The following is a 22,590-nucleotide window of genomic DNA, read 5'->3' as shown; positions in this document are numbered from 1 at the left end:
CATATTTTTGGGTGGGCATTAAGTGATTACGGGGAGCAGAATGGTGCCCCAGCGATGGCAGTTGTCTTTAGGACATGGGGTTCTTCGTGCTCCTTAGTCCTCAGCTGTAGACCTTAGTGGTCAGTTCCAAGGCCGTGGGAAAACTTCAATAACTCCCAAAAGTGTTTCACAGAACACTGGATTCGGAAATACCCAGTAAGCGAGGCAGCTGAGACCTTGGCTCTCCCTTGCTTCTTCCCAACTGCACAGCCTCTCTGGGATTTGGGACTAATTATTTAACTTCCTGAGCTTTTGTGAGCGTCTGAGGATAACATACACAAGGCACCTGCTGCGGAATCAATATTCCATGAATAATAACTATTACTGTGAATAAGATCTGACGTTCATGGGTATGGAATCAACTCATGACCCACCCTACCATCAGTAAGTATATGTCACCACTGGCTGTTCTGTTGTAAGAACAATCAAATGTGTGATGTACTCTTAAGGTGCCTAAATTCTGAGCTGTGTTTTAAAAATGTTTCTTCTGTGAGGGCGCCTGGGTGTCTCAGTCAGTTAAGCATCCAACTCTTGATTTCAGCTCAGGTCATGATCTCACGGTTTGTGGGTTCCAACCCCTTGTCAGGCTCCATGCTGACAGTGCAGAGCCTGCCTGGGATTCTCTCTTCCCCTCTCTCTGACCCTCCCCAGCTTGCACACAAAAGCGCATTCTCTCTCTCTCACAAAAATAAATAAATAAACAAAAACCCATTTCTGTTGTCATCACACTTTATTTTTCCCTGTTTTGAAATTAGTACATGGAAGAAATCTGATGCATTCTTCCTAAGAATGTCCAAGAAGGTCTGGACAATTTGTATACTGGTCAAGTTAACATGAAAGAGATCACTGAAGTCACAGACAGTGGGTTAAATATTAGAAAACTCAATTTACTATTAGAAACATGGAATGAGGAAACACAATTTCCTACAACAAACAAACAAGTAAAGCTGACATGATATGCCCTGAGATAAGAGGGATTGGGCTATAATTGGATTGTTTCTATCCTCTGCCCAGCCCCCCTTCTTTCAGGGAGGTTGAGAAGGAACTGCCTTGTGATGATCATTCAAAACCTCAGCCCAGGGTTTGGACAGATGTGATAAAGTCCCTTTTTCTTTACTTATGTGCTTTATGAGACAGTATAGATCAGCTGAAAACTAATGTTTTTGTTATTTTGTAAGAATACTACCACTTTGGGTCACCTGGGTGGCTCAGTCAGTTAAGCGTCCAACTTCAGCTCAGGTCACAATCTTGTGGTTTGTGAGTTCGAGCCCTGCATTGGGCTCTGCGCGGAGAGCGTGGAGCCTGGAGCCTACTTCCAATTCTGTGTCTCCCTCTACTCTGTCCCTCCCCCACTCACGCTCTGCCCCCCCATATCAAAAATAAATAAACGTAAAAACAAAAGAAAAGAATACCACCACCTTATATTTTATGTGATTTACGTGATTAAATATTTTGGAGTCCATACATCCATTATGACTGTATTATACAGCATCGAAGTTAAAAGCTATATGATGTTTAGTCATTAAAGTTCTCAGAAAGAGAGATTCTTGTAAATAAAATATTTAATTTTTTAAATGTTTATTCATTTTTTGAGAGAGAGAGACAGAGCGCAAGCAGGAGAGGGACAGAGAGAGGGAGACACGGAATCCCAAGCAGGCTCCAGGCTCTGGTCTGTCAGCACAGAGCCCAACACGGGGCTCGAACTCAAGAACCAGGAGATCATGACCTGAGCCAAAGTCGGACACTCAACTGACTGAGCCACCCAGGTGCCCCCAAAATATTTAAATTTATGGTGACAATATACAGAGTACATATACATTTTCCATGAAGGACTCTTACCCCAAACTGACCGCTGTTCATATTGTTGATGTCTTCAAAGTATCTGACTTGTAATATCCTCCAGCCCCTTCTCCTCACCTGTATAAAAAAAGGCAAAAATTAAAAAAAAAAAAAAATAGGCGACAACTGGGGCAGTGCTTTCTCTTCCCCCAGTTTAACATCAGAGGTCAAAGACTCTCGATCTCTCAAGAATATTGCTGTCAGAATCTCGTGTCCTTGATTTTCATCAAAGCTGTCTTAAAAATGTATTTGTTATTATGGTAAGGACACATGAGATCTGCCCTGTTGATGAGACTTTTGTAAACATTTTATTTTTAAGTCATCTCTATGCCCAACGTGGGGCTTGAGCTCACCACCCCACGACCAAGGGTCACGTGCTTTACCTACCGAGCCATCCAGGCACCCCTATCCTCTTAACAAATTTTTAAGTGCACAGTGCATTGTTGTGGATTATAGACACAATGTTGTCAGATCTCTAGAACTTATTTATGTTGCGTAACTAAAACATTGTACTCATTGAAGAGCCATTTCTCCCTTCTCCCAGCCCCCCACAACCACCTTTCTGCTGTTTCTATGAGTTTGACCTTTCTACATATTTTACGTAAGTGGGATCATGCAGTATTTGTCCTTCTGTGGTGGGCAGCATTAAATTCAACAGTACTTAACGTCTCACCCTGAAACCTATCTTTGTTATTTTTCTCATATATCTCCAATGACCAGCCCAGAACTCACTGGCCTTACCACATTTTTTATCAGCTACCCATAGGGTGTGTGAGGAGATGACTGTTCAGAACCTCACATTCACTTCAGTTATTCTGACATGATTGAGCTTGAGGTGATAACAAACCAAACCAACCGTCCTCTAGGGGATTTTACGGTCTGTTATGCAGCAGCAGAATCTAATGTGGAGACCAGAGCATACGTTGGTCAAAAGCTTTATGTTGGTCTAATGTACCTAATGAAACACCTGATTTTCAATAGATTTTAGAATTATTTTCAAATCGGCCTTTATTTTGAAAGCTTGGCTTTTTGGAAATGTAAAATGGGTACATCCACTTTGGAAAAGAATTTAGCCGTTTCTTAATAAAACTAAATTCCCAGGGGCACCTGGGTGGCTCATCGGGTAAGTGTCTGACTTCAGCTCAGGTCCAGATCTCACAGGTTCTTGAGTTCGAGTCCTGCATCACGTTCTGTCTTGGCAGCTCAGAGCCTGGAGCCTGCTTCAGATTCTGTCTCCTTCTCTCTTTGCCCTTCCTTCTCCTCTCTCTCTCTCTCTCTCTCTCTCTCTCTCAAAAATAAATAAATATTTAAAAAATATTTTTTAAACCACACAATGTAGCAATTTCCATCCCGGGTGTTTATCATCGATGAATGAAAACCTGTGTTCACTCAAAAACATGGACACAAATGTTCATTGAAGCTTTATTCATAATAGCCAGAATCTAGAAACAATCCAACTGTCCCTCAGTGGATGAACGGTTAAACAACCTTGGTACATATGTACCATAGAATGCTGGCAGCAACGATAGTGACAAGAAATGAACTGTTCTGTTTTTGTTGTTTTTTAAATGTTTATTTACGTTTGAGAGACACATGAGAGAGACAGAGTGTGAGCAGGCGAGGGGCAGAGAGAGAGGGAGACACAGAATCCGAAGCAGGCTCCGGGTTCCAAGCTGTCAGCACAGAGCCCAACGCGGGGCTTGAACTCACGAACCGCGAGATCATGACCTGAGCCAAGTCAGACGCTTAACCAACTAAGCCACCCAGGTGCCCCATAATGAACTGTTTTTGATACAATAATTTGGATTGCTCTCAAGGGAATAATGCCAAGCGAAAGAGGCCACTCCCCAAAAGTACATACCGTATGATTCCATTTAAACCGCGTTTTTGAAATGACAACATTATCAAGAACAGAGCACATGTTGCCGTGGTTTAGGGACAGGGGTGGTGCTGGGGAGAGCGTGGGTGGTTGTAAAAGGGCAGTGCAGGGGAGTCCTGTGGTTAAGGGCTGCTCTGGACCTTGACAGGCACTGACCTCATGAATCTACGTGCGATAAAGTTGTGCAGTATTAAATTAAAAACACCCAGAGAAGAGCACCTAAAACTGAAGAAATCCGAATAAGATGGTAGATGGTATCAATATCTGTACCAATATTGGTACGGATATGGTACAAATATGGTACCAATTTCCTGCTTGAAATATCGTACTATAGATTTGCAAGAAATTACCTCGGACGGCAACTAGGTAAAGGAGTCTGTCTTATTCCTTACAAGAGCATGTGAATCAACAATTATCTCAAAATAAAAAAGTTTAATTGAAAGAAAGGCTTTGCTTGTAGTTGAAGATATTGCAGGGAAAGCAATCCTTTACATCTGATAGACCATTACGGAGCAAAGGGAAGTTTTCATTAGTTTCTCCTGAGGAATAGCCTGCCTTGCAAAATAGAACTGTGGGCCTCAGGAAAGTTATAACTTCTGTTACCGAGAAAGCAATTTGGTATCTTCTAGAAGTCAAGGGAAAGAGAAGAACAGCATGAGATGAGAGTAACCTCAAGAAATACTCAATGACTTCCAAAAATGAACTTTTTAATTGCCTTTCTTATTCTTTAAGCTCAGAGTTGGACTCTACTTATGCACGTCCAGACCGCAAATATGCATATAGGCCAGTCTCTATGTTTGGACATTAACCATTATTCTTGTCACTTAAAAACATTCTATACAACAGGGGCGCCTGGGTGGCTCAGTCAGTTAAGTGTCTGACTTCAGCCCAGGTCATGACCTCACGGTTTGTGAGTTGGAGCCCCACCTCGGGCTCTGGGCTGACAGCTTGGAGCCTGGAGCCTGCTTGGGATTCTGTGTCTCCCTCTCTCTCTGCCCCTCCCCAGCTCATGCTCTATCTCTCAATAATAAATAAGTGCTAAAAAAAATAAAAAATAATTCTATGCAACAAAGGGCTCTTCTATTCCTACTGTGTGGAAGGCACTGTGGGGTGCAGCAAGATGATACACAAGAAAATCTCCAAGAATTTACAGGAGTCCACTGAGGAAGACAGGGCAGCAGTAACACGGAGTGCAATGAGTATGCCTTTGGACAGGTGCAGACACAGGCCAGGGCTGTGCAGAGGGGGAAGAGACCATGTGCGTGCGTGTGTGTGTGTGTGTGTGTGTGTGTGTGCGTACAGAGGGTTGGAGATGAGGACTAAGGAGAGAAGAGAAGGATTATAGGAGATGGTATCTGAACTGATCTTGAAGTGATTGCTTCTGTGGCTCTTTAAATTTGAATACAATACAATACAATACAATACAATACAATACAATACAACTGAATTAGAAATTTCGTTCCTCAGTTGCGGTGGCCACATTTTAATTGCTCAATAGTCCCATGTGGCTCAGTGGCTTCTGTGTGTGATACACACAGAATACGGATACAGGGCATTTCTATCACTGAGAAGGTTCTGTAGGGCTATGCTTGCCTAGCATTCGGCTGTGTGCAGGTGGGGAAGGGAACTCTAGGTAAGGGGGCAGCAGGAACAGTCAGGGGGGTGTGAGTACAGGGGAGCAGTGGGGAGATAAAGTGAAAGGTAAATTGGAATCGGTTTCTGAAGGACCTGACAGGAGGTTTAGGGATACCAAGGGCGGCACCTTTCTTTTCTCGTGTAACAAATAAATCCTGGTGATCATGAGATATCAGCAGATAGAGATTTTCCTTCTTCCTTTCTACAGCTGCATAGAACTCCATCATTGAACGGAACGTAATTTATTCGATGAGCACCTCTTGATGGGTATCTGGGCTGTTTCCAGTCTCTCACCGTTACAAGCAAATGCTTACGGTCTAGGACACTTCCATTTTTGGCAACGTCCCCTTGAACTCAGTGCTTCTAGTGGTGGCCTTCTGGGGGCCAGCCCAGAACCCACTTCTCTAGCTCTTCCTCTTTTGGAAAATAGCAGTCAGGGGATGAAGGGAGGGCTGAGAATGCCCTGTGTTCAAATCGCTGTCTCGTGGTGGTTTCAGATTCCTCTGGAAGGTTTTTAACCCTGCCTCGAGGTGAGCAGTGGTAGACAACCAGGGCTGGAGGGCTGGAGCTCAGTGTCAAGCACCTTCAGCAAAATTGCTTGGAGTCAAAGGTGCCCTCAGGACCGGTCAGTGCCACGGTCTTCTTGAGCTGTTACACGGACTGTCATGTAACACCTGCCACTTAAGGCCTTAAAAAGACTGCACGGCTCTGGGTTTGCACTGAAGCCAGGCAAAGGGAGTGGGGTGGCCTATACTGGAGCTTAGAGTCCTGGCCAAGGCGAATCTTGGGCTTTCCTTTCTTGAGGTATCCTCAGTTTGATTGCCCTTTGCCTCCTGCCTCAAAGGACACGTAACAGGGGGGGCGGGCCGGCGCTGGTAACAAGGTGAGGTGACTTTGTCTTGGTCCCATCCTGCAGTTCTCAGAACACTTTTTATACTTCATACCCCCCAAATCACACTTTTAGGTACTTTGAGTTGATGGATTTGCTCACGTGACGCTATCTGCAATTTACTTTAAAAGGCTTTAGGGTGGAGTGCGTGATATAAACATGTGCGTCAGTTTGAGCTACACACGGGGGACGGGGGATGCTGGTTACTGTCATCCCGTGATCAGGGGGCACTGTATCAGAGAAGGGCCTGCTCCGGAGGGGGTCGCCGGACATCCTCCTGTTTTCCCCATCCCCGATCAGCCCCGGATGAGGCATTCGTCTTTCGACACTGCTTTAGAGCGCCTTTTGTGTTTTCCATGTCAATGTTTTTATTTTTATCTAGTCGAGTTTGAGCACCCTTTCTTCATTGCACCTGGATTTTGAGTCATAGTTAGAAAGCCTTTCCCTACATCCACATTATATAGGAAATCGTCCATGTTTTCTTCAGTACTTGAATAGCTTGGTTTCTTATAGTTGGATTGCTGATCCCCTGGAGTTTATTCTTAGGCACGGGGCGAGCAGTAGTTTGGCTTGTTCATTTGTGTGCCAGTACCACACTTAACGACAGGGTTTTAGCGTTTGTTACAGTACGGGGGGGGGGGGGCGCCGACTTTCTCTTCCCACTCTCCTTTCTCAGTATTTTCTTAGTTATTCCTACATGTTTCTTTTTTGCATGAAATTTAGAGTCCATTTGTCTAGCTTGTTATGGCTACTTTTAATTTTTAATTTTAAAAATAGCACCGGATTGCTCTCCCAAAGGGCTGTGACAATTTATGCTGCCACTTGCAGTGAATAACACTATTTTCTCTGCATCCCCATTAGCAGTTGGAGTTATGGCTCTTTTTGATTCTTGGCAGTCTAATAATTATAAAGTGAGACGGTCATTCTTTAAATTTTCTTGGTATGCCACTAAGTATAAGCATTTTTGGAGATGTTTGATTACAATTTTGTATTTGATTACTCGTGAATTACACACTTATTCCTCCCCTTTGCTTGTTTTCTCTTTTTTTTCTCCTTTGTCAATTGTCTTTATGTATTATAGGTATTAGCTTATTAATTTGTAAACTGTATTGCATATTTTTTTAAAACTCTGACTACTCACTTTGTTATATGCTATCTTTTTGCTATACAAAAGTTGTAAATTTGTACATGGTTACCCACGGAAGTACAGCCATTAAGCTTTAATAAAGGTACAAAAGCAATTCAGTGGAAGGATAGTTTTTTCAATAAGTACTGCTGTAGCAATTGGAAATCCATAGGCAAAAAAAAAAAAAAAAAACACACACAAAACACTGAGTAAATATATTAAGTGTTGAATCACTTCTTTTTACACCTGAAACTAATATAACGTTGTATTGACACTGGAATAAAAAAAAAAATTCACACATTATACGATAATTAACTCAAAGTGGAAGTGGATTATAGATTTAAATGCAAAACATAGCACTATAAAATTTTTCCAAGAAAACAGAAGAAAGGCTAGATGAGGAGTTCTTAGACATGACCCCAGAGACATGCATGGCCCATAAAGAAAAAAATCAATAAATTGGACTAAATCAAAATTTAAAACTCTTGCTCTGCAAAAGACCCTGTTAAGAAAATGAAATGACAAGCTGTAGATTACAAAAGAATAGTTGAGAACCACATATCTGACAAAGGATTTTTTTCTGGAAGATATGAGGGACTCTCAAAATCCAGTAGTCAAAAAACACCCTAATGAAGTTTTGGGGTGTGGTGGGATTGGGAGCTGACGGCCAAGAAAGAATTCTTGAAGACGTCTTTGGTGTAAAAAGGTGATTTTATCAGAGCATGGGGACAGGACCCGTGGGCAGGAAGAGCTGCACTGGGGTTGTGGAGAGTGGCACTTGTATACTATGGAGTTGGGGGAAGTCAAGTCAAAAGGGAGGCCTCCAGGAGGACTTTGATTGGAAGAGAACTCCTAAGATACCTGAGGCCTTGCTGTTGTCCAGCTCAGGCTGTTTTTCCCTAGTGAGGCATTAACATTAGGACTCTAGGGGGTTCCTGGAGAAACGTTATAGTCTGTATTTGCCTCAAGTATTTGCCAATGGGCTGCAGGTTATAAGGAAATTTAATTTCACCTGCCATTTCCTTCTCACCTTTGTTCCCCACATCACTATGGAGGTGAGGGTAATATTAGGGGCTCCAGGAAACTGAGTCTATAGGTTTCTGGAGATTAGGCTATTGATAAGATTGTCTCTTTTTTTTTTTTTTGTAATTTACTAAGATATTTGTAAACTGACGGATTCTCCTGTCTTGCAAGACTGTGATCGCTATCAGTTAACCACTTGTTTTCTTTCCTTTCCTTTGTTCTTGAGCAGTCAGGAATGTCCAGAGAATATCACACACGTCCCACTTGGGTTAGGGGGCGTGGGTATGTGTACTTTGCCCTCAGCTTGCCTTATGCTCCCTTATCAAGACCAGTGGAGGTGCCTGGGTGGCTCAGTCGGTCAAGCGTCTGACTCCAGCTCTGGTCATGATCTCATGGTTTGTCAGTTGGAGCCCCACATTGAGCTCTGTGCTGACAGCTCAGAGCCTGGAGCCTGCTTTGGATTCTGTGCCTCCATCTCTCTCTGCCCTTCCCCTGCTCACGTTCTGTCTCTGTCTCTCTAAATGTTAAAAAATATCTTTAAAAAATCACCCTTTTGCATCAAAGACATCTTTAAGAGTTCTTTCTTGGCTGTTGGCTCCAGACCACACGCATCCCACTATCACCCCCCAAACCTCATCACCGTGAGTCTATAATTGTTTTAAAATAAAACATTTAAAATGTTTGAAAAAATTGTATACACTTAAATATGTACATCTTTTATAGTGTGTAGGTTTCCAGCCTTGGTTAAGAATATCATCCTCATATACAGTCAATTATTTCTCAATAAAACTGGTAAATACCCCACTTTTCCTTCATTAAAAGGTAAGGGTATCTCTCCCACCTCTATGTTGTATACGTAGTTTTCTGTATTGTCTAAGATTTTTTTTTAAGGTCTCATTCTTTAATCTATTTGGGATTTATTTTCCTGTAAGGTATGATGGGGTCCAGCTCTAACTTCTTCCAGTTAGAGAAGTTGTCCCCAAACCATCTAGTAAGTAAATCATCCCTTTACAAGGAACTAAAACATGACCTACACTGTATTCAAAATTCTCATGTATATAGGAATATATTTCTGGTTTCCCACTCTGTTCTCCCGACCTGTTGGACAATCCTTGTGTTGCTAACAGATGACACTGGCGTGGACATTAATCAGGGTTTGGTTGCTTGACATTGACATTTTGAATATCCTTTATGTTTGGGGTTCTCTACATAGTCAAAATTCATTCTCCAGGTTCCCTTGCTGCTTGACAGACACAGATAGGACCTCGAGTCTGCCAAACACTGACTAGGAAAGGGGTGAGGTGGGAAGAGGCTCGAGCAGAACCCAGTTGTGGATGCCCAGGGGGCGCCAAGAGGCTGCAGGGTGAAGGTCCAGGCACTCAGTCCTGAGCATCCTCACAGGAGCTGGTGAATGGATCATTTTTTGCTTGGGCAGCCTCTGAATGAGCATGTGGCAAGCTGTTATTCCTGGTGGGGTCAGGGCCTGGATCTCCGGTGCTCCCGGATTCCTTTTCAGTTTAAACTCGCTGGAGGGATCCCGGGTTTTATAGTGAAGAACCCTGATGGACACAAGCCTTTCTGTATTTTATCTGACATTGGTTACTGATAACGCTAGTCCCCTGCCCTGCCCCAACAGCTGCCTACTACTTTTTCTGACTTTTGTCTTTTTCAAATTAGTTGTTTCCACAGTCTTTGAGGAACTTAAAAAAATGTTGCATTCTAATTAGAACTGAACTTAATTTATATATTAATTTTGGAAAGAGTGGCGTTTTTGTTTTCCAGGTAATGATACAGCTTTTCATTTGTTATATTATTTTCTGTCCTTCTCGAAGACTTTTTCATTTGGTCTTTTTCTTGAAAAATTTCTTTTTTTAATTTTTTTTCAACGTTTATTTATTTTTGGGACAGAGAGAGACAGAGCATGAACGGGGGAGGGGCAGAAAGAGAGGGAGACATAGAATCGGAAACAGGCTCCAGGCTCTGAGCTGTCAGCACAGAGCCCGACGCGGGGCTCGAACTCACGGACTGCGAGATCATGACCTGGCTGAAGTTGGACGCTTAACCGACTGCGCCACCCAGGCGCCCCAGAAAAATTTATTTCTTAATATGATAGTCCTGGGGGCGCCTGGGTGGCTCAGTTGGTTGGGTGACCGACTTTGACTCAGGTCGTGATCTCGCAGTTTGTGAGTTCCAGCCCCGCATCGGGCTCTGTGCTGACAGCTCAGAGCCTGGAGCCTGCTTCGGATTCTGTCTCCCCCTCTCTTTACCCCTCCCCTGCTCATGCTCTGTGTCTCTCTGTCTCTCAATAACAAATAAATGTTAAAAAAAGAAAAATGACAGTTCTGGTTGCCATACTTGGATTTTTCCCATTTGCTTTTCTAGATGCTTATTCTAATACAGAAAATTCTAGACAATTTTGTATATCTGCCATTTGAGTGTGTTCTCTTCCTAGTGGTCACAGCTTGTTATTAAAACCTCTTGAGCTTTGCAGGTGTATAAATAATCAGGAAAAAATAATTTCACTTTTGATGTTATGCCAATTTTAAACTTTTATTATCTGTTAATGCTTCTCCAAGACAATCTGGGCTAACATAACCCTGTTTTGCTGATTTCAACTGAGGTGACATTAGTATTTCCCCTATTTTAAGTTTTTAAAAAAATCTACATTGGGCATGGCTATTGGATTTTGTAAAATACTTCTTCTTTAAGTGTCATGCTTATAGGCTTTTTCTGCTTTAATTTTGTGATGAAATGAAATGTTAATACATTTCCTGATATCAGCACACACTTGCATCTTTGATCAGTGTTTTATTCTGTTAATAAATTACTGGATTTTGTTTGCTAATAATAGAAATGTACCTAAGGCAGGTTTTCTTCCATCTTTCATTATTGTGGTCATCTCAATATTGCTGAGAAATGGGAATACTTGCAACTTTTCCAGGTAATCCTGTATTTTAAAATTATGATAGTTTCAAGGAGAAAGAAATCATTCATAATTACACTATCTTAAATTACTCACAGCTTCTGCTGTTTTGCCATAAACCCCCTTGTGGTATTTGTCAGAAAGTCTGCAGCCCCTCAACAAATTTCACAAGGAATCTACACCCTCGACAACCCCCCCCCCTTTTTAAGTTTTTAATTAATTAAATTTATTTATTTAGAGAAAGAGAATCCCAAGCAGGCTCTGCACTGCAAGCACAGAGCCTGACACAGAGCTCGAACTCATGAACCTGAGCTGAAATCAAGAGTTGAACGCGTGGATGCCTGGGTGGCTCAGTCAGTTGGGCGTCCGACTTCGGCTCAGGTCATCATCTCACAGCTTGTGAGTTCAAGCCCCCCGTCAGGCTGTGTGCTGACAGCTCGAGCCTGGATCCCGCTTCAGATTCTGTGTCTCCCCCTCTCTCTGCCCCCCCCCCCACTCTGTCTCTCTCTCAACAATAAACAACAAAGAAGAGTTGGACGCTTAACCAACTGAACCACCCGGGGGCCCGAGGAATCTGCACCCTAAACAGGGGCACGTGCTGCCCTTCTGAATCCCCACATGGAGGGTGGGGTAGTTCTTATACAGCCTTGTTACCCTCCTCCCTCAGGGAAAGGCTGTCATGTTCACTATACAAACTGGGGGCACTATTCACATTCAGTCATTGTGCCTATATGTAGTTGTTACAACTTCCCAACAGATGTCAGTGGAATAACTTGGCGAAGGGGCATCAGTGAGCCATGACTCCCTTCCAAGACCGGCTGAAGTTACTTGGGATCCTCAGCTAGTGTTGGCACGAAAAAGGACCTGTGCCATGTCGGGGTATTTGAGAGCAGCTATTTTCACCCGTGCCTTTGCCCCTTGATCCTGTTGCCAAACGACAAACATCAAGCTCACTCCCAATATCCCCTCTACTGGTAAGGTTCTATTTCTTAAGCAGAATGGTGGTTTCAGAGGTGTTCGTTTTATTGTAATTTACGTACATGTTACATATATTCATTTTGAATGCTTTGATACAATAAATAAAAAAGGAAAGCATACATATACAAATAAGAATGCCATTACCATGGGGAAGACCTTGAATCTGCTAAAGTTTTTCTTCAATTAGCCTATTCGTAAATCTCAGTACTGTAACTATTATTAGTTCGCAAACATATCACAATGAACCTCCAGCCTTGATGCTCGGGTTATAAAGCATTCTCCCGTTAAAGCATTTAGAAAGAATAGTAATGCTTTATTTTTTTTTAAAGATCACTTTAGACACTAGGGCAATTTTTCTATTGAAACTTGTTACAATTTGTACTTGCGGGGCAGGCGTGATGGCAGGCTATTTCTTCAGCCTGTCTCTAGAATCTAAAACAGCTACTGGTTGGCAGGAATTTCTTTCAGAAAGCTAGTACATAGACACTCGAACATAATTAGCTGCTCTTGGCAGTATCCAAGAGACTTCAAAATTTCTGCTTAGTTGGAAAACTTAAAACCCGACCTTAAAAATGACGTTTGGGTGCAGGATCTCCTTGAGGTGTCAACCCCGTGACAAGGACTGCTGGCTGTGCTTGTGGTCATCCCCCACGGCTTCCTCAGCAGCAAGTCCTGAATTGGCCTGTGGCAGCCAGAATAAAGCCTATTGTTTCCTATTCTCTTCGTGGCTAGTAGGATCAAGTGTCTTAAGTTTGCATTGATAAGCCTACGTGATGTAACTTTGTGAGAAGCGTTGCTAAAGGAAGCGGGCAGAAATGCTGACAGAAGGTTTCTAGCGTGCAGCTGTCTGCGACCAGGACGTGGAAGCCACATGTTGAGAACGGGGAGGACCAACGTAGAAGGGACTTGGATTCCCGACCCTGTAGTGTCACAGCAGCCCTGCACGGCCTTCCGGACTTTTACATGCACAAGAAAATAAACTTCTCTCTTGTTTAAGTCACTACTGTTTCGGGACACACACTAATAAATAATGCCAAATCTGAGTCTAACGTCCTTAACCTAAGAAGTGGACGCAGTGGCAGTGACATCTACTGTTAAGATGACGGAGGGTGGAAGCGGTTTCCTCACAGAGAACATCCTGTGTCACAAGCGGATATTTTATGAGGTGCTTAACTCCATAAATATTTGACTTCCTAACGGTAAAGCCTGCAAGTGCACCTATGGCTTTGGAAAGAAGCATCAAGAACATCAAAAATAACTGCCTTTAGACCAGCTTAGGATGCAAAATGACTGAAGTCCCTTCCCATAAGCGAACTATAACGAGCAATTTAAACAAAACAAAAATGGTATGTTTTATTTACAATACTCAATGCATTTTACAAAGAACATATTTGCATTCCCTAAGTCTTTTGGAAAGTAATTCCAGTTTGTGCAATGAGTTTACAGTAAAGTCTTAAGACATCTCTTAGACATCTTAAACCTAAATTCTCAATTTTGAGAGATATTTCACACTACGTTAATAGAGGACTGTTTTTAATTAAGAAAAACTAAACTCTGTAGTTAAATATTGCCCTTCAATTATTTTTAACCCAAATACAAACTGGACTAGCCTATGAAATAATACCATTAGATTTGGATAAATTATTTTCACTGTTCCCCTCCCCTCCCCAAATGCATGCACAAAGTAAACATGGTAAATTACATTAACAACATTTTATTTCAACACTTTTTTTGGACTCTCTCAACTATTGTTTTGCTCAAGGTGGGGTCGGATAGGTAGAATTCCAGTCTGGGGAAAATCCTAAACCCTGCTCCAGAACAGGAAAGGATTTGCAGTAAGTATGCGGACTCCAGCCAGGATTAGAGAGATTTTTTGAGTAGGTTCTTTTGCTAATCAGAACAAGGTTCCACTTCAGGCCTGACAAAGCCTAAAGAGATCAGTTATTTCCCTATTAACAGTTTGGGGAGCATCTAATCCAAGCCTCCAAAGGACAATAGGCTCCTCTCTCTCCTCTTCTCCCTGAATCACTACCTTCATTTTAGTGTCTTCTGAGGTTGATGATGGAGAACAGTTCCTATGTTCAGATTCCAGAAACTAACTGGATGCCATATAAAGATCTTCTGGAACAGGTAAAAAGCACTGAATGATACTGTAATTGTGCAAGAATTTTCATCTCATGCATATGGAAGAAAAGAAACATATTAATTTATCACTCATAGCTGCCATCTCTTAAAACATAAAATCCATGTACTGGCTCTTGAGCTAGAGAGAAGAGACAGAGGCATCTCCACGCTGGCCCCACCTGCTTAGCAATGTACTACAACTCTCCTCAAAAGTCAGGGTCTCAAACACCCACCATGGGGGGTCGTACAGAAGATACTAAGCTGGAGAAATAAAGTCCAACATTGGACATGGCTGACAAAATTCTAAGACAAAGAAATGGTGAGGTAGAGTTGAGAGAGTTCAACTGAGTTTTCTGAGCACAGATCTTTTGGCACATTCTAAAATTATACAGACCCCTTCTCAAATTCTCTCCTGTGACACCTTTACAAAGTGCTGGCAACTTAGGAGTCCTTGGATCTATTGAGGAGACTTCTATGTAAAGCTAACAGAATAAAGTCATTTGAAGAAACGAACTCCTGGCAGTTTAGCTTACTTACCCCAGTGTTGAAGCAAATAAAAACAATGCTATCCATTTGCTGAATTTATTTAAACAAATCAATTTAGAAATATCATAGAATTAAACAAAACTTCTGACATGTAAACATACTGCCATGTTCCTGAAACAGATGTTAACACCTGATAAAAGTTAATAACCGCTTGTTAGGAAAGCTGTCCATTAATAAGGCCAGTCTTCAGCAAAACTAAAACCATTTTGTTTCTTTAGCTTTCCCAGTATGACAATGCAATACTATCAAAGCACAATCAGATATAATAAAGACAAGATTGGATGGACAGATCGGTACCATTGGTTACGCTGTTAAACAGTTTCGTTCTTGGCGCCACATAAAAACGAGCCAATCACATCAAATAAATCATGGCTTTTTTTTCTTTATCACAAGTCACTAAGTGATGTTAATTATGGTCCTTGTCAAACACGTTTGGTAAAGGCTATTTACAGTGTACATGGCTGAGCATGCACTATTTATAGGTACAAAGATGCCTGCCAGTTTATTACAAGAGAATTACACAGTGCCTGAAAATGGTGAAGCATCTCACACGTCATTTAAATCAATAGTTTCAAGCAGAAAACGTTCCTTGTTTGACCACAATTGCAATAATTACATGAAAATTCTTATAAAAACACGAATCTCCCTCAAGAAATTGATGCATATTCTACGCACTATAGGTTAAGGCAGTAAAAAAATGTATTCCTGATAACTGGAGGTCTTGACAATGTCAATTAAAGCTGTCTGACTCTAGTTTTTCATTCTCCATCATATACTCAAAGTTCTGTCTGCATAACTAATTCGTGAAAGATTTCACTTCTAACGTCGGAAATGGATTAGCAATGAGGAAGAGCGGATGTTGGGAAAAAGTAACTGCTAAGGAAAGGGGAAAACGTTAAGTCGGACTTTGCCTAGAAGTTTTCAAATCCTAAACAAGAGCATTATTTGTGAGTCTGAGCCTTAAAAGTATAAAACAAATACATATAGTTTACCTTTCTTAATTTAAAATATACTGAACTTTGAACAATTCAAGTAATAATGTAAGACTATCAAAAATAACTTCATAAGCCATACAAGCATCAACTGCATGTTCAATGTTTTAATTAAGAACTTTTTAAAAATTGTAAACTAAACCATGAGTTTAGTTAACAAATGATAAATGACCTTTTATTTGCACTTGTGATTCCTTTAATACAAATTGCTACCAACATATATGTAAAGATATGGCAGATTATGCATTTGATCAAAGCACTTTGATTTAAGCATAAAACAGATTCAAATGGTTTTAAGTTCCGTGCATAAGATCCAAGAGGCCGCCTACCAATTTGTAGGCAACCCTCTTTCTAATCAGAATCCTTTATTCCTCAGCTGCAGATGAGACAGGGCACAATCTGTTGTAAACAGGGCACTGCTGTAAAACCAGGGTAATATTCTTAAATTAAGATCGTTCTTGTTCAATTGAAAAGACTTTCCCCAAGTGTCTTCCAGCACTGTAGTATATTCTGCTGACCTCTTAATTTCATAAATTAACTTTCCTTTGATTCCATTTTTATGGTGGTTGTTTTCACAGTTTTGTTTTAAAAATTGGTTTAAATTTATATAAAACTCTGTACATGTTCACAAATTATTGCATAAACAGCATAATCTTCCAGACAGTGTTTACAAACACATGTCCAATTCAGGAAAAATATATTCACGTTTCCCGTCTGGCTTTTTTCTTCTTTTTTATTTGTTTGGGAGATTCCCAGCTAGTTTCAGACTTGGCTAAGAGGAAAAAAAGAAAGAAAAAACAGGAGAAAATACTGTTATGTCTCAAAAATATCAAAGTACCATCAATGAAAACATGCTTTGAAATCCACTAATGACTCTTCAACCTTTATGTGTAACTTCTCAAGTCCCAGTCACATGTTTTTAGGTTATTCTATGGCTACCTTCCCCTTTTCCTTTGAATGCCAATGTATTATTTTGTTTAATCACATAAAAAGTACTGCACCGGTTTTGATCTAGAAAACCCATCATTTAACATGGCATTACCCATCTAAGTAATGAAAGTGAAAATGGGCAAAATGGATACTGAAGGTAGCTAAAGGGAGGAAAAGGGGACAGAAGGCACAGGACAATTCACAGCAGTCCCAAGAACATGTGCACAGAAAAAGGGAAGGACCAGATGGACAAGGGCATGTCTCAAGCCCTCCGCTGTCTATGTCCCTGGACACCCAGTCTCTCCTGGGGTGATTTCAGCCTCTTGACCCTCATAACTGACTGAGGTCCACAAGATGCCAAGGAATCTAGCCTGTGCAAAGGAAGGAAGGGCTGCTCTATTAATCTCTATCAGACTTCCAAGATTAGAAGTCTAAATATTTCAGACTTCTAAGAAATTAACTTTTATATAAACAGTACAGAAAACATACAAAAGAACTAAAAAGGAGAATTACTTACTCTGTGAAGGAGGCACACTATTTTGCTTAGTATTTGACTTGGATTTATCTGTTTCTTGTAGCATCGGTGGCACTTGGGAAGAGCTTTTGTCAGAATCACTTTTTGATAAAATAACAGATGGCTCGGTAGAAACAGCAGGTGGAAGAGTCTTGATAGGCTATTTTGGAATAAAATTACCTTAAATTCCTCTGTAAAAAGTTTCATATAAAATTAAATATCAAAGTAATACCAAGAGGCTGCTGAGGAGCAAGTAAATACTAAAATGATTTCCAAAGAATTTACTAGCAGAAGGGCTACAACTCGTGCGTGCCCTCTAGTGGCATAACCAAATAAACGTTTACCTACAACATCCATGAATAGAGGTGGAGATAAAAAGGGATGAAAAGCACAGAATTACAAGATGTTTACTGAATCTCAAGTAGGAGCGAATAATTCCATTTTCATGAACTTTTATATTTTCCTGTTCATTAGAAATAGGACGATTTGATGTTTCAGTGATTCAATGGTTTGTCCACTTGTCACCAACTCTCAACTCCTTGAAACTTTTTCATGTGAAAGACAAAGAAAATAGCTCCTTTCTGAACTCCCAGTAGGTGATACCACCCCCTTCTCTGCTTCTGGAGATGTAAGGGTTACTCAAACAGAGCAGCAACAGCTTGTTTCCCATGCAAGGGCAAAGACAGCCTCTGCGGTCTATGCTAGCCTAAAACACTAGCAGACTAGGACTACTAGTCCTTCTCCATGAAAGTAAGTAGCAAAACTCATGTTCAAATCTTCAGAGTTTTATCCATTCTGGCAGTGAAATCATAATGTTGAGGGCCTAGACTCTTACTGCCTTGCTTCTCCTCTCCAGACTGGAAGCAGAAAGGAGGCAAATTAACTGATTTGCCTCAGTGAGGCCTAACTGTTAATGGACGGTCAGGAGAGGAAGTATTTGGAGCGCCTGGAGGCTGGAACAGACGAGCGGGAGCACCCTTTAGCTTTGCTTACAAATCCTGACTGAATATCGGAACAAGGGTAAGAAACATCACTATGTTTCTCTTGTCTCTCATTCTTCCAGGCTCTCTGGGTGTAAGAAAGCTCAATGGAAAAGGAAACAAGAGGAAGCTGTGTGTACCCCAGAAATTACTAGGATCCCTTTCTTCTATTTTAGGTATCTGAAGCTGCATTTGTCTTGGTTGGTTCAGCTTTCTTAATGTTCTATTTACTTCATACCCAAAAGTTTTAGTACTTATTTCCAGTATTCTCCCCTTTATTCTCTCACTTAATCTATGTTAAGTCACAGAGGGACTCAAATAGTCTTTACAAGATGGCTTCTGAAAATGACTTTCTAACAACTACAACATCAAAATGTCAAATGACCTTCTGCAACCCTATTATTAAACCTACGCATGTACTGAGATTGCGGCCTTTCATCTCAAAAGGGAATTTTCCTCTTAGGGAATTAAAATCCAAACAGGAAGTATGGTTAAGATTTTATTTTAGTACAAGACTGTTACAAATTATTTCTTTTAGTGGTAATACAGGTTCTTTTTTTCTTTTTTTTTTTTTTAAAGGATTTTATGTTTAAGTAATCTCTATACCTACAACCTTGACATCAAGAGTCACATGCTCTACCAACTGAGCCAGCCAGGCATTCCTGTAACTCAGGTTGTCTAAAGTTGTTTCATTAAATATGTATGTTCCACAAAGGCTGAGACTGTTTTTTTGTTTTTTTTTTTTAAAGTAGGCTCCATGCCCAATGTGGGGCTTGAACTCACGACCCTGAGAACAAGAGTTGGATGTTCTACTGACTGAGTCACCCAGGTGCCACAAAGGCAGAGATTTTTATGTTTTGTTCTTTGATATATATCCTTTGAAATAGCGTGTGGCCCATAGTAGGTTCTCAACAAGTTTTTTGCATGTCTATATAAATGAACCATGAAACTCCAGTATACGATTTCATATATTTGTATATAACTTACCTTATGAGAAATCAGATTAAAATTTTTCTTAAATGTTTGTTTAGTTTTGAGAGAAAGACAGAGCGTGAGCAAGGGAGGGGCAGAGGGAGACACAGAATTCGAAGCAGGCTCAAGGCTCCGAGCTGTCAGCCCAGAGCCCGATGTGGGGCTCAAACCCATGAACTGCAAGATCATGACCTGAACCGAAGTCGGACACTCAACTGACTAAGCCACCCAGGCACCCAGAGAAACAAGATTTTAAAAAGCTATAATCTTTATGTCACTGGCTTAGACCTTTTATAAAATGGTCCTTTCTGACACCTCAAAATTTTCTACCAATAGCACATATTTCAAGAATCTGTCCCCAAAATGTACATAAATGTCCCATTTTGAGAGGTTGGATCATAGTCCTATTATATATTATGCACTGGCTTTTATGGAAGTGCAACCAGCTGCATTTTCTCCAGCAATCTATCCCTTGTATGTCTAGATACTTAACAGGAGAAGATACAGTCCAGTGGTTCTGGTCTCACCACTGATAGTTCTGAGACTTGGGACAAGTTATTTAACTTCTCCAACCTCATTTATATAATAGATCTCAGCTTTCTGGAAGGTTGTTTTAAGGGCTAAATTAGTGTCTTTAAAATGCTTAGCACTTTAAAATAGTGATTAGTAATGCTTAGCACTCAGTACTTTGATAAAATATGAGTTATGGCACAATTTTCAAGTCATCAAAATTTTACTCCTTAAATATTAAAAAACTTACCTGGCTATTTTTGATGAGTGCTTCAGCTGGATCACTAGTGCTTATGGTCTTCAAAGAAAAAGCTTTTTCCTGTTTTGGACGGACTTTAGAGGTATTCACTGGAAGCTCTTCTCTAATCTCTTTTTCTAATTCTTCCGTGTCCTACAGAGAAGAGTAGTCATTAGATGATATGAATTACTTTTTTACGAATTAAAAATCTACTTGGTTGGTGCTATTAATGTCCAAAAGATATTCCAAGAAAATAATTTCACGTCAGTAACTGTCCAAATGGCTTAATAGAGCATATAAAAACAATCATTCGGGTGCTTGGGTGGCTCAGTCAGTTAAGCATCCCACTCCAGCTCAGGTCGTGACATCACGGTTCACAGGTTCGAGCCCTGAGTCGGGCTCTGTGCCAACAGCTTGGAGCTTGGAGCCTGCTTTGGATTCTGTGTCTCCCTCTCTCAAAAATAAACAAACATTAAAACAATTTTTAAAACAATCATTCAAAGATTTAAAATACACAGGTACATTTGGAACAGTCATCAACCCTGCTTTCTCCAGGGACTTAAATCAACTGTGAATTAAAAAACAATACACTCCCATCTTCAAATGCAAACCATTCTAATTTACTAAACCAATTCAAACAAAATAAACTAGAATTTTTTTCTTTTAAAAAAGCACAGTTAATCAGGTGATACTTGAACTAAGTATACTTTAGAAATAACATTTCACTTAATGACTTCTTCAAGGAACAAAATATTTGTACCTCAGTGCATCCTGTAGGTAAGTTAGGCTTACCTAGTAGAAAGGACAGTTCAGTTCTGGCCTGCTGCAGTCTGCCTGCGCAATGTCAAGGACAAATCATTTAGTTTCCCTTTAGCTTCCTCAACTATAAAATGAAATGTGCCTAGATAATTTCTAAGGTCCTACCTAAGCTTTAACATTTCTATTCTTAGGCCTTTGGACTTTAAAAAAGTTTCAAAAAATACTTCTACAGCACATTACATGCTTAGATATGTGAAATAAATATAACTTGAATATGTTAAATAGGACCATCGTTGTTAATTGTATTGTTCTTTAGCCAACACATACATATGAACACCTGGCTAGGATGATCTTGAAAGTCTTCTTCCAATATTGATTATTTTATAAAACTTGTTCAGGATGGTAGTTGAGTTTAGACAATAATTCAAAATTTTATTGTGAATTTAAATTGAATGAGTAGCTTTGGGTATGTGTGTAAGATTTGCCATCTGTGCAAAATTAACGTGAAGACATCAGTTACTTCCATCCTAAGCTGCACTATAACTAACAGTAAAGAAGCCCGCCAACCACATACCCACAATTAAAAAGAACAAATTCCAAAATGTATTACGGATAGGATGCTATACACTATGTACCTGACACAGAATTTTATGGATAGCTCATTTAATTCTCAAAGCAGCTATGCAGTTAAGTCACGTGTGCAAAGTCAAACAAACAAAAACTAGTAAGGCAAAACTGAAATGTGAGTACAGATCTGACTCAAAAGCCCGTATACTTACTTCTCACTGTATTTGAAAACAGATCAAACATTTGAAAAAGGAGTATCAGAATACCAAAATAATGTTCACAAGTTCATGACCCTTAACCAGTAAACTGAAATTTACAGATTACATCTATCCCACAAAACTTCTTTTAAAAGGAAGTCACCTAATCCACAAAAGAGAAAAAAACAGGCTAAGTAAAGGCTATCCTAGAAATCACAGAAATCTAAGAAAAGTTTGGCTAAATAGATTTCAGACAGTATCACTAACAAAAGGTAACTGTCAATAACATTTCTCATCAACTAGCTCAGCTAAGAGAAGCACTCCTATTAGTTTTTCATATCCACTGATCTCAGTCACGTTAACTTTACTAGTGAGAAAAAACGAATACTGAAAACAGATTGGGGTCATTTATAACAGGTCACGTTTCCCTCAACAAAAATTACCAAACCCGTAATTCCTTAAAAACCCATGCAGCAACTTTCCCCAAAGAGAACAATAAACAGGAAAATTCTTTGTAGGCTATCTTCCAGAAACTCTGGCTATCTCCTACATTTAAAGGAATAAAAACAATTAGTCACAAGGTTGTAAGTAAGGAACAAGATTTTCTAAGTTGTAAGGTAATGGTGATGGAACTTTCAAAGAGAAACCCATGCAGACTTCTAGTAACCTAGTGTGTTTGAAATTATAAGAACTTTGTTTTCATCTATATTATAATCTAAACATTTTACCCAAATAGGAAAGACCAATGAAGAAGGAAAATGTAGGGGTGACATAAATAGAAAGTTTCTGTTAGAAGCCAAACGAAAAGGGACTAAGTGAAACTGGGTGCAAACGCAGGGTAAGGTTCTGCCCAATTGTTCTGTGCTAAAATTCCTTTTTTATTTTTTTTTTTTTTAATTTTTTTTTTTTTCAACGTTTTTATTTATTTTT

The 22,590-nt window shown here is 40.2% G+C and overlaps 1 protein-coding gene across 5 annotated transcripts in view; it reads right to left on the bottom strand.

The window, feature by feature from the left end:
• Positions 1–13,658: 13,658 nt before the first annotated feature.
• The window catches only part of MTDH (metadherin), a 57,801-nt gene continuing 48,869 nt past the window's right edge, over positions 13,659–22,590 (bottom strand). For all 5 annotated transcript variants that reach the window (XM_040494067.1, XM_040494069.1, XM_040494071.1 and 2 more), the window contains 3 exons: positions 20,150–20,290; positions 17,441–17,597; positions 13,659–16,765 (listed from right to left, as the gene is read on the bottom strand). In XM_040494067.1, the coding sequence (XP_040350001.1) occupies positions 16,695–16,765; positions 17,441–17,597; positions 20,150–20,290 (369 nt within the window). In that variant the 3' untranslated portion in view covers positions 13,659–16,694. The remainder of the gene's footprint in view (positions 16,766–17,440; positions 17,598–20,149; positions 20,291–22,590) is intronic.

Source organism: Herpailurus yagouaroundi, unplaced genomic scaffold (assembly GCF_014898765.1).
Source record: "Herpailurus yagouaroundi ecotype Mexico unplaced genomic scaffold, PumYag 186, whole genome shotgun sequence".
Taxonomy (NCBI): domain Eukaryota; kingdom Metazoa; phylum Chordata; class Mammalia; order Carnivora; family Felidae; genus Herpailurus; species Herpailurus yagouaroundi.
This window is presented reverse-complemented; position numbering and strand designations above follow the sequence as displayed.